Source organism: Pan troglodytes, chromosome 4 (assembly GCF_028858775.2).
Source record: "Pan troglodytes isolate AG18354 chromosome 4, NHGRI_mPanTro3-v2.0_pri, whole genome shotgun sequence".
Lineage (NCBI taxonomy): Eukaryota > Metazoa > Chordata > Mammalia > Primates > Hominidae > Pan > Pan troglodytes.
This window is the reverse complement of record NC_072402.2, coordinates 100876782-100889970: the sequence shown is the minus strand read 5'-3', so window position 1 is coordinate 100889970 and position 13189 is coordinate 100876782. Positions and strand designations below refer to the sequence as shown.

Sequence of the window (13189 nt, the reverse complement as noted above, 5' to 3'; positions counted from 1 at the left end):
GAAGGGGTTGGGAAGATGTTGGTCAAGGGATACACAATTTCAGTTGGATAGAAGGAATAAGTTCAGGAGCTCTATTGTACAACATGGTGATTATAGTAATAGCAATATATTTTATCCTTGAAAATTGCTGAGTAGATTTTAAATGTTCTCATCACAAAAAAATAAGGATGTGAGGTAATACATATGTTAATTAGCTTAAGTTAGCCATTTCACAATGCATATATATTTTAAAACATGTTGTGTCATAAACATATATAATTTTAATTTGTCAATTAAAATCAATAGATTTAAAGTTAGAAAAAAGCCAAAAATTAGACTACACTGGTTAGAGACTATACTTATTATTCAAGTAAGTATTCTGGATATGAAAAGAATATAAAAAGTCAGGACAGTAGTTTTTTTGAGGAGGTAGGGAATGGGTTGCGATTGAAAAGGGGCATACAGAAGCCAAAGTTGTTCCAATGTTCGATTTCTTTACCTGGAGGATGATAAGATGTGTATTTGCTTTATAATATAATAAGCTCTACATGTATGTTTTATGCACTTATCACTTTTCTGTGTGTGTGTAATATTTCACAATATAAGAGTTTGCTAAGACCCACCTTTTCATAATCTTCAGCAGTAAAATCTCTGTCTTTCTGAAGTATTTCATGAAGCCTTGCCTTCACACGTTGCTGACAACTGCTCAGAGAGTCACTATCACTATCCAAAAGACCGTTCATATTTGCACTTTTCACCATTTGAACAAGAATGGGTGTAAGCTCTCCTTCCAAAGCTAAAAGCCCCTAAGCATATTAAATAAAGAAAACACGAATTTAAAAAATTAATACGTAAAATAATATTTTGTTACATACTGATTTTCATAAAGTATAAGTTAAGTTTACCATAAATAAACTTTATTAATACTACAGTTCATTATTGTCATTTTAGAGTTTTACTTGAAAGTTCCAAATACAGAATTTTTAAATATTCCTTGGTTAAAAAAATTTTGTTTTTTTTTGAGACCAGGGTCTGACACTGTTGCCTGCGGTAGAGTGCAGCGGTGTGATTTTGGCTCATTGCAGCCTTGACCTCCTGGGCTCAGGTGATCCTCCCATCTCAGCCTCCTGAGCTGCTGGGACTACAGGTGTGAACCACTACACCTGGCTAATTTTTATTTTTTAAATTTTTTTGCAGAGACAGGTTTCGTCATGTTGCCCAGGCTGGTCTCAAACTCCTGGGCTCTAGTGATCTGACCACCTCAGCCTCCCAAAGTGCTAGGATTACAGGTGTAAGCCACTGCGCCCAGCCAAAAATGTTTTAAGATACAATATTAGATTAAAAACTCTAATAATTCTAAAAAAAAATTATTTATACCTTTGCAAAAGCAGCTGCAGTCATCTGGACTCGTCCTTCATCAGAGGCATATATTTTGAGGTCATGTCTGTAGGTGCTATGTAATCTAAGTAAACCACAACCAGGAAATCCTGCATAATCTCCTGAAAATAAATCCTCAAATCACTTCAGCTATATTTTCATTTCATTGTATTTCTATAAATATTTAATAACATCACAAATGAGGATTTCAAAATACAATTTATGAAATTAGTCAAATTAAAGAAAACTCTAAGATTTACCTTGACCTCCAGGATACATACACCTGAAGGCTCTTCCAAGTTCTTCAGCCTGGACCCTGCCTGCAGGAGTTAATTCACCTCCCCATTTTAGAACCAAAAGTAAAGATGGTTCTTCTCTTCGGCTGTCTATGACACATATGAATGAATAAAACAAATGTTAAGTTTATTTCTTTAAACAGACTTAAGATTCATTTTTTCTCTGTGCTCTCTTCTGCAGTGAAATATGGCCCATATGTAAGATATTTTCTTCCTTAAATGCTGTTGCATGTATGTTCCTTAATGCCGTTTGTAGGCAGTTGCTTCTGTAAGGAATACTCCCTTGCTATACCTGTTTAAATCTTACTGAAATTTGAAAATCTCTCTCATACTTTAGAAAAATGGCTCCCAATTTTCTTCAGGGATGTAAGGTTTCTCCCTTGCCTGCTCTCATAGTAATTTTTTCATTGTACTGAATTTAGTTGTGCTATGTCTGCTGGATTAACAGCTCCTTGATGCCCGAATCCAGGTTTTATCTGCCTTGCTATCAAGCACCCTTTGCAGTGCTGTCCCATGAAAGAAAATACATTAGTTGAAGTGAAGAAGATATATATTTTTTTGTTTTTTTTTTTTTTGAGACAGAGTCTCGCTTGGTCGCCCTGGCTGGAGTGCAATGGCACGATCTTGGCTCTAAAGGCGCCTGGCTAATTTTTGTATTTTTAGTAGAGACGGGGTTTCACCATGTTGGCCAGGCTGGTCTCGAACTCTTGACCTCAGGTGATCCACCCACCTCGGCCTCCTAAAGTGCTGGGATTAAGGCGTGAGCCACTGCACCCGGCCAGATATATATGTTTTTAAGATTGGAAATCGGTGATTTGCATCATTTTTAGGAAGATGTGAGATGACAGAGCCTAACATTTATTCTAATTTAAATTTTATGCAATCTAATAAATTTTACGCAAACAAAAGGTATTCAAGAGCAGCTTTTTAAATTTGAAATTGTGGAATCTCTGCATGTTACACATCAGAGTATTTTCTTAAACAAAGAAAATACCATGTTAATGAGTTTCTGTACTTAATTTTGACCTACTCCTTTTCATGGTATTAAGATCTGCGTTGGGTTGTGAAAAAAAAAGTAATTCAAAAATAAGCATTATAAGCACTAAAAGAACTTAATAATCATTCTTTAAAGGTGAGAGGAAATCACCCCTTCCCCTGCAGCAAGTTAGCGGTTCTGTGAGCTTTGTCATGTAGACCAATATTAATTTATGGAAAGAAAGTTAGTTACCTAACTTTTTAAATTATTTGCTTATAGAATGTTTTTGATGATAAATACTAAGATATAGAAAATTAACCTGTATTACTATTAACCACAAAATGTGATAAGAGCAATATATCAAATGTTAAACTAAATATATAAAGATTATTATAAATTTGTGTCTGCATTTAAGATAATCATTAATTTTTGCTACTATAAGTAATACCACTATGAATATCCCTATAGATAATCTTTCCCTGAACATCTGATTACTTCTTTGGGTTAGATTCTGATAAGCAGAATTCAGGTCAAAGCATAAGTACATTTTCTGAAGTTTTTGATATATTGCCAAGTTACGTTTCAAAACACTGTGCCAATTTATACTTCTACTATAGACTGAAATCCCGTCTCAATGAATTCTCATCAGCACACTTTATTACCAGTTTAAAACAGAAATGAAGAAAACACTTTGCCAATATGATAGGCAAGACAGATTATTATTACTATCACTATTATTTTATTGGTCATCTGCATTTCTCTATGAAATGACTTCCCCAATCCCTACCCTTTTCTTTTGTAAGGTAAATGCATTTATGAATGTGGATACTGTCTGCTCTTAGGAGACCAAACTTGTTTAAAGACTTACTCTGCTTTACTGGGTGGAAGAAAATACCCATTTATTTTAGAAACAGGTTAATTGTATATTTTTTCAAAGTCTTTTTGTATTTCTTGGCCTTTCTTCTTATATACTCTGCCCTCTACTATCAAAAGGTGATGTAAGGAGCCCATTAAATAACACTTAGTTATAAATAAATAAGTTTTCCGAAACAATCCCACAGTTAAAAGGAATTCCTATGCAGTTTTCAGAACAATAAAATCTATCCTTTATTTAAAGAATAGGTAATTTTAGAATTGTATCCTTTATTTAAAGAAAAGGAAGCACAGCTAATTCCTCTTTATTTTTCCTCACCATGCCATTCCCTAAACTACTAAGCAAAAGATGGTCCAAAGGTAATCAACAGTGAATAACAAGTTACTACATATAAAACTACTGTATAAGCATTAAGAATAACATACCCTCCTCTTCACTAGATGTTTTAGGACAACCATGAGGGAGATAGGTCAACTGAACCTTACGATTTATTCCAGAAAAATGACCATACCTGAAAAATAAAACGATAAACAGAATAGAACATGTAGGGAAAAACTAATTCTCACATATTCATGCTCCCTTTTATTTGTAACTGCCTGTTTAATTCTTCGAAATATTCTATCAAAAAAAAAATTGTACCATATATAATCATTCTAACCACATTAAAAACAAAAATGTTTTTCTAAAAATTACAGGCGTGGGTGCCATGGCTCAAGCCTGTAATCCCAGCACTTTGGGAGGCCGAGGTGAGTGGATGACTTGAGGTCAGGAGTTCGAGACCAGCCTGGCCAACACGGTGAAACTGTCTCCACTAAAAATACAAAAATTAGCCAGGCATGGTGGTGTGTGCCTGTGGTCCCAGATACTTGGGAGGCTGAGGCATGAGAATTGCTTGAACTTGGGAGGGGGAGAGGTTGCAGTTAGCTGAGATCACACCACTGACTCCAGCCTGGGTGACAGAATAAGACCCTGTCTCAAAAAAAAAAAAAAAAAAAAAAAAAAAAAAGACAACTCTGAAGAGATAAAGTACAGAAATATGTAAAAACACAGATGTATGTGTTTTAAGAAATAAAGGAAATAAGATTGTAAGAGCTTAAAAATGTAAAGCTGTAACAGGAATATTGGTGGGTATCCATTTTACTTGATTAAGGCAAAATTCAAATTTTTTATATTTAAACTGCAATGAATCTATGGTCAAGTTAGCAATGTGGCCTTCATTCTAAGCAGTATTTCACAGAAGACACAAATTTGATGTCCTTGTTTAATCTTCTCACCAAAATTCAAACTAAAGCTAAAACCTTCAATACAACAATCTATTTTTTTCACATTAGATTTTCCTTCATGTCTCAACTACAGTAACAAAGAGTAAAAAGATCAGACTGTGAAAGTAATTAAAATGGAAAATCACATACATAAAAAAGAAGAGCTATATGTAGTACCACAATTAAGCGTTTCAAAAAGATACTCACATCTCTAATACAGTCTTAAGTTGTTCAAGTTTTGGCTTGTTTTCTTCAATTTCAGAATCATTATTTTGCCCTAGCTCCATAAGAAGCTGTCGTGCAATATCTAGCACTTCCTATAAAATAAATTAACAAAAAATTGAATTTTTATGTAATTTCACCACTAAAAAATTTAAAATTAAACAAGAAAGCAAATACACTTGCCTGTAACTGTTTTGGTTTTTTGAGTTTTAATTTCCCTGATTTATATCCATCACACTTTTCAAAAAGATCAAAAAATCTTATAAAAAAGACAGAACACTGTTAGTCACTTGCAATAATTAACATTACCAATATATGTTTAAACTAACAAATAATAAATGATAAGCTATGGGACTAGAACTTGGGATCTAAGGATTTCAAGTACTGTGTTTCCTCTTTCACTGTACATGTTGCTGCTCAACTTTGATTGATAAAACTTAGTACTTTCCTAAATGATACCAAACTAATAATCACCATACTACTTTTCAAAGTTTTTTCACGGAAACCAAACATACAATTATAGTTCATAATATTATATATTTTCTGAAGTCATTGCATATACATTGAAAATTACTTGTGTCAACACATACTTAATGGCTCAGGGTTTTCAAATTTTATCATCTCCAAACCAAACACTGGATAGAAATAACAGAAACTTTCATTCTACTAATTTTCTTCTAAAAGGCTGAGGGATTACTCACTCTCAGAATGCAATACAAGAGAGTGATAAGCAAAGATTAAATAGAACACCTTTATGACAATAAATGAAAGCCAGGGCAGACTGATGATATTTATGAATATTGCCACAATAATTTTAGATGCTAATGAACATATTTTAAATGGATTTTGTACACACCCACTGGTTTAAATATAAATGGCCAAGAGATAGTAGATAAAAGTTTTTCTATATGATGTATTAATCAAAAGAGTTGATCACTTATCAGAAATCTTAAAATTATATCATGCATGTTAAATTATTCATCTTAAAACATACTTCTGATGTCTCACTTCCATTTTCATTTTTTGTTTTGGTGTTCGATCCCCATGACGTATAACAGCTATGACACATCTAAGTTCCATCCTAAAATGAAAAAATATATATGTTCTTAATTCTCTAAAAAAGATTTGTGTTGTATAATTCAGATTAATATGAACATTTAGTCATCTATTTAAAGCCATCTTTTACCATTTCAAGATCTTTCCCATGAAGAATAATACTTATAACAATCTAGTTTTAACTTTATGAAATAAAATTCAAAAAGAACTTAAGAAGCTGGGGGAGGGAGGTGATATTAAGCTATATAATAGAATACAACCTTTTCTTCTCTAGAAATGGCTACATTAACTCTGGGATAAAAGTAGATGGACTACAATTTCTGAGCTTTCTTAAATATCTGATGCATAGCATTAGGTCACTACAGACTGAGACTTCATTAAATCAAAATAAAACTTTACATGATGGTTGCTATATTTATATATTTGCTAAGTTTTTCCCATGTAAGGAGAACAAGTATTTACAACTCAAATTACTGGAAGATAAAATCATCTTAGAAGCATGCTAGAATTCAGAGGTATAATCTAGTGTGTGCTGAAGTGTGAACTGCAGAACATAACCCTGCAGGATTATCAATTGAGTTACCTGAAAAAAATTTTATTTAACACTTGCGTGTTAAATCAGTATGAAAAATGCTGATTAAAAACAAAATTAGTTTCCCCCATCATCAGTACGCCTCAGGATATTCAACATGTTAATATAAATATCTAAGTTGTGAAAAAAAAGCATTCAGTCAACTGACATGAATTTAAAGGAATAATTTTCAGTAAGAGAATGTTATAAAACATTTTGGCAATACTGGTATAATTATGCAAGATATGACTTGAGAGAGCAAAAGTTGTAAGACCACTATGAACCTTTAAGTAACATTCCTATTGGTACCTTTTTTATTTTTATGGCTTGATTAAACAATTCTATAATTATCCAGGCATGTTTCAGTAGTTTATTTGTAACAATTAGTGGACCCTTATAAATACGTATAATCTACTCCTCTATCTTCAAGCTGAATCATATGAAATCATACACACTAAAGTGTCTAATCATCATTCAGAAATTTAATTTTTATCCTAATAGCACAGATGGCAAGGAAAACTCAATTTCTAAATGACAATAATTCAGACTTACATAGTTCCAGATGTAGTTGGTACAATTGGGATATCTTCAGCTTCTAAGGGTATTGACCATGGAATATGAAATTGTGGAGCAAGTTCTCGCATTACAATATTTCTTCAAGACAAAAAAGAAAAGATTTAAAATTAGTACGTTTTAAGACAAAACTGGGTACTTAATGAGAATGAGAGAGAATCATAAGAGTTAAACTATCTAGTGATTACATCACATAAAAGATAACCCACAGAATCAATTCTGATCAAGAAAAAATAAAAATCAGCAGTTCCAAATTGATGTATTAGACACATCAATGGGATTTCACAAATTTGAGATTATTTACTTTAGTTTTAAAATATCAATCAACATTGGATTCAAAGAAATCACTACAATTACATCACATCTAACTACATACATTCTGAAATTCAAGATTGTCTCTTCTGTGTGGCTACTGATAAATTCTTATCACTTTATTGAACATTGATAATGCTACTCTAAATATTGTTCATCTTAACAAATCACTACTATACTAATAGGGTTAAAAATGGAAAAATGTTTACTTTTTGGCTTTGTTTAAATTTAGCACTTATTTATGCTAAAATTTAGTAAACTCTCCCTTACATCACTTTAAGGGTAAGTTTGTAAATCTTTGAAACATACTGTGGGTTAAATGTTCTTAATCTGAAAATCTGAAATCCAAAACACTTCTGGTCCCATGCATTTTGGATAAGGGATACTTAACCAGTATAAAAGCTAGCTCCAATTATCGAACATTTTTTAATGTAAGTTTCCTATGGATTTGTCATATATACCTGGAAATGTCTTAAAAATAGTTATTGCCTTGCTAGTCTTCTGAATCAAGGTATAAAGAAAACAGGTTGAAGAATATAAAAATGGCATTTCTACCTACAATAATTTTTTTACATTCACTTGATAATCTTATGAAAATATCATCAAGTAACATACGCTTGTAGAATGAATTGTCATGCAAAAGAGTCATGAATTCTAAATATTTCTATTTTACTCTGTTTATTTCATGAATGTTAATTTTGTCCATTAAGTAGAAGAAAACCTTTTCCACTATAACTACATGGCAAAAATTTGAGGAATAAAGTATTCTAACAAATAAACTTTTGACTAATAATCAACATGTTATAGTATTTGTAAACATATGAAGTTAAAGGTTTTCATCTATACTGATCATAAATTAATCTGTCTTTGATAAGCCAAAGTATAATTCAGGATCTGGCATAGTCTCTGGGGGTATCATTTTATGAACACTGATCTTTACTCTAGAATGCTTAAAAACCCTGACCATTTAATGTTAACAGTTATTTGGTTTCTGAATAACTAGTATATGAAGGTAAAAAGAAAAATTTAAAAATTCTTACCCAAGTATTTTTGCACAGTCATCATAATACTTCATGGAATTTTTCACAAAACTGAAGCCATTGACATCACAGACATAGGACTGTCCATTGGCCCGTAACAAATCAAAGCCACAAACTGTTTGCTATTTAAAATAAGTTATAAACTTTAAGGTTTTATTTAAATTATTAAGATTCACAGTTTTCTAGTCCTATCAGAACATATCAAATTTTATAAATGCTTAAAAATATATTACTATATAGTGGTTTACTTCATAATAAGAAATGAAAGAAATTACTTATTCATAACTTGAGTACTCCGAAAATACATTATAGAGGCTATATGATTATTTAAGTCTTTCATCATAAAGTAGATGTAGAACAATAATGCATAAGGGGCTACAGAGGCCCAAAAATAATATATTTGATCACAAAGTTCTTCAATTAACATTTAATTTAAAAACAAAAGCAAAATTTTTAAAGGATCTCATAAAAAAAAAACTTGGCACTAGCAGAAATTACACCATGTTAATAAAAAAAAAAAAAAAAAAAAAAAGGAGGATGGACGTGGAGAATAGTTTTGAGGACATATTCCAGAGGAAATCTTGTGATCTGTTTTGTTTGGTTTTGAGAGGTAGTGTCGCTCTGTCACCCAGGCTGGAGTGCGGTGGCACAATGTTGGCTCACTGCAACCTCCACTTCCCAGGTTCAAGGAATTCTTGTGCCTCAGCCACTGCAGTAGCTGGGATTACAGGCGTGAGCCACCACAAGGCTAATTTTTGTATTTTTAGTATAGACGGGGTTTTGCTATGTTAGCTAGGCTGGTCTGGAGTTCCTGGCCTCAAGTGATCCACCTACCTCAGCACCCCCAAAGTGCTGGGATTATGGGTGTGAGCCACCACGCCCAGTCGAAATCCTGTGATCTTTTAAACCCCTAATACCACATATTCGTGAACACCTGTAATAAATTTACTTTATCTGGGTGAAGAAAATGGCCAAAAGGCATGAATTTGCCACTCAGGCTCTAAGAACTTTCTGATCTACATTTTAAGTTCAATCATCAGGTATTAGTATAATGTGATTTTTTGTCACAGCTTTCAGAATCCTAGCATAATAAAAGGATTTCTATAAAGCTATTAAAACTTATTTACAGGCTAACATTCCTTCCATGAAAGACACTTCAAATTATTAAGGCACAAAATAATTATTTATTATTTAATAACCAGTAATATATACTAGTCTTTAAGATTTCAAGAAGGTAAAATTTTTATCCTTCATTAAAGGAAGGTTGTAGTACTTCTATTTAAATCTTTACTATACAGTAGTTAGGAAGAAACTTAATATAGATTGAGAGAATTAGTCAAATGTCAGAAGTAAAAAAGTTTTTTTCAAGAAATGGTTTTGGCCGGGTGCAGTGGCTCACACCTGTAATTCCAGCACTTTGGGAAGCCGAGGTGGGCAGATCACGAGGTCAGGAGTTTGAGATGAGCCTGGCCAACGTGGAGAAACCCCCTCTCTACTAAAAATACAAAAATTAGCCGGGCATGGTGGTGGGTGCCTGTAATCCCAGCTACTCTAGAGGCTGAGGCAGGAGAATCGCTTGAACCCAGGAGGCAGAGGTTGCAGTGAGCCAAGATCGTGCCACTGCACTCCAGCCTGGGTGACAGCGAGACTCCGTCTCAAAAAAAAAAAAAAGAAATGTTTTTATATTGTTTTCATGAACATAGACCACTGAGAACTGTTTTCATTCAACAAAAAAATCTTACCAATTCTATGAAAGTAACACTTAAAGCCAGTTTCAAAAAGTATGCTAGACAATAACCCTAAAACACTGATCAGCTGAGTCATTTCTGAATTTTAATTTTATTTTTAATTTCTGAATAAACTGACCAGGTTTTCTTTTATATAATACAAAAGAATATATTGGCACCACAAGAATCCCTTGAAAAGTACATGAACCATTCAGATGTATTAATTACTTTCTTGGTTTACTTCTCCAATTATAAGCACCAATAATGTCTTAGTCAAAAAAGAAAATTAGAATTTACCTTTATAAGGATCTATAGGCTTGTATAATATCTTACCTTAAAAGCAAGGCAGACTTTCCAAGCAATTAATTTCTCTCGTGCATTGAGAATAACAGGGTATCTTACTTCTTTTCCTTCACTGTCTCGTTCCACCTTGCCATCAAGTGCTGGAGATTTTCGAGCTTCAGCATGGGCATAATCTGGACCCACTGTATAAACCTTTCACAAATGTTTAATAAATGTATAAATATATATATGTATGTGTGTGTGTGTGTGTGTGTGTGTGTAACCAACAGACAACAAATACAATGAAAAAATTACTAAAAAATAGTTCAGAATCCAGGCTAGTAGACACATCTTTCTATTTTACATGCCCAAATTTTCGGTTCATTGGGAAAGGTTGTAAGTAATCATTATATAGCAAAATTGGTAAAGTGAAGTTTCATTCTCTATAGAAAACTATTATATTGAGTATTACGAGGGAATACTAGGATGTATACAATGTGATCGCTCTCCTCAAATTGTTTTAGTTTAACAAATGAGAGATGCAAATAACTATAAAACTTACAGGAAAAAAAACCTTCCAAAAGAACATCTTTAAAAGGGTGAGGGCATAATCTGAGTGCAGGTAAGAGAAGAAAAGTAAAGGAAAGAGGTATGAACAGCATGATGTATTCAGGTATTGGCAAGTTATCTGATGTAGTTTATACTGTAAGAAATGAGGTTTATAAGACAAAGAGAGGACAGACTGAAATATCTTGTATGGCAGGATTATGAATCTGGTTATTATCCTGTGGTCAATAAGGATCCACTAGAGAATTTTTAAGGATTCATACTCTGATTTATACTTTAGAAAACATTCTGGTTAGAGAGAGAATGGCTGAAGGTAAAGCGATTAAGACCTATTTGTCACCAACTAAAATGACAGACATGTTTTATATCACATCACAGTTGTCACAGATCTCAAAACCTCACTTACACTAATCACTGCTTGGAAACTGTGGTGGTTATTAGACCTTTATCCCTGGTATCTTATTATTTAATGCCCCTTTAAAGACATATTATGTGTAACACAAAGTTGGTTTTTAAATATTTTATTATATTTGAATAAAATTTGTCTCCATCATAATCTTACATGTTTAAAGCATTTAAAAACACTACTCTTAAAAAAGAGTCCATAGGCTTCAGACTGCTAAAGATGTTGATGGTACAAAACATGAGGAATCCCTAATCAAAAAGAAAGAGATCCAGAATAAAGGTTAGATATAGCTAAAGATTAAGTACTTTTTCTGATATCATTGGTAAACTTGAAATATAAAACTAAAATCTATTTTAATCAATCCTACCTTAACATCAGTACCATCTGTGGGCATAAACTCTTCATATATATATGAGCCTGTTTTTCGTACATTGCTTTCTGGAGAATAAACACTACTTCTACTGCCAATCTGAAAACAAAAGATGTCCATCGATATAAAAAAGCAAATTATTTCCCTCATTTTTATGATAAAATGACAAATAGTTTATTTACCATCTATTTCCATCTTAGACATTTTCAAATACATTTTTTAATCCACAAATATTTAACAAAACTTACTATATACTTGGCACTATAGTAGTCTCTATTGTTACCATAACTTATATATTAGAGAACATAGAAATACAATGAACATTAAGAATTATGTTCCTAAGATTCATCCAGGTTGCTGCATGTAACTCAAGCTTGTTCATTTTTACTACTCTAGAATTTTCCACTGTGTAAATACACCAGAATTTATCCATTCTCCTATCAATGTATGTTTAGGTTGTTTTCCAAGCTTTGGTGATTACAACAATGTTGCTTTCAACATTCTTATGTGTCCCAACAGCAAACATGTATGAGTGTTTCTAAGGTATATAATAAAAGTGGAACTGCTCATTAATAGAATGTGCTCATATGCAACTTGTGAAGATAATGAAAAATCTTTATCAACTATTTTAACAATGTCTCATCAGCAATGTGTAAGTTTTCACTGTTCTACATCCTTGTTTACACTTGTTATTGTTAGGCTTCTTAATATCTGCTACTTTAATGGATGTTAAAATGGTATCTCACTGTGTTCTTAATTTGAATTTCCATCAATTGCTATATGTATATGCATTTTACATTCTGATACATTGCTAAATTATGTTGTTAAGAGGCTACATTGCTTTGTATTTCTGCCAACAATGTTTGGTCGTGTGCTTATTTCTCAACTAGCTCAATATTTTTTATCTTTGTCAATCCAAAAAGTAATACAATGTCATTATATCTCAATTTAATTTGCATTTGAGTACAATTAAGTATACTTTCATGTATGTAAAGTTATTAGTGTTACTTTTTCTATGAGCTGTTATTTTTCTGGGCCATTATTCTAAAAGACTGCTACTGCTTAAGTGAATTTCTAGTTTGACAGATGTACAAAAATGGGAGGGAAAAGAAAAGTCAAGTATCTTTCCTGGCATTCTGCAGGCAGAAATTCTGCTTAACAACATTAAATAACTAAAATGATGCCATGCTTTTCTAACAAAGTATATCAGTTTTATAAATTTACCTCTAAATGATACATTTTCAAGAGTTCAATATTTAACTGTAATTAAATGCTTGATTGCTTTTAATAACACATGAC

The 13189-nt window shown here is 32.3% G+C and overlaps 1 protein-coding gene across 36 annotated transcripts in view; it reads right to left on the bottom strand.

Annotated features, from left to right (window-relative positions):
* Positions 1–13189, bottom strand: part of PPIP5K2 (diphosphoinositol pentakisphosphate kinase 2) — an 82766-nt gene that overhangs the window by 43248 nt on the left and 26329 nt on the right. For 20 of the 36 annotated variants that reach the window (XM_054684469.2, XM_054684473.2, XM_054684477.2 and 17 more), the window contains exons 7-17: positions 11888–11989; positions 10599–10760; positions 8539–8660; positions 7166–7267; positions 5981–6067; positions 5166–5245; positions 4972–5077; positions 3928–4013; positions 1617–1742; positions 1357–1478; positions 603–785 (exon numbers count right to left, since the gene is read on the bottom strand). In XM_054684469.2, coding sequence (XP_054540444.1) covers positions 603–785; positions 1357–1478; positions 1617–1742; positions 3928–4013; positions 4972–5077; positions 5166–5245; positions 5981–6067; positions 7166–7267; positions 8539–8660; positions 10599–10760; positions 11888–11989 — 1278 coding nt within the window. Of the gene's footprint in view, positions 1–602; positions 786–1356; positions 1479–1616; positions 1743–3927; positions 4014–4971; positions 5082–5165; positions 5246–5980; positions 6068–7165; positions 7268–8538; positions 8661–10598; positions 10761–11887; positions 11990–13189 lie in introns of all 36 variants that reach the window. The other 16 variants (XM_063811436.1, XM_063811441.1, XM_063811448.1 and 13 more) reach the window with 3 other exon arrangements.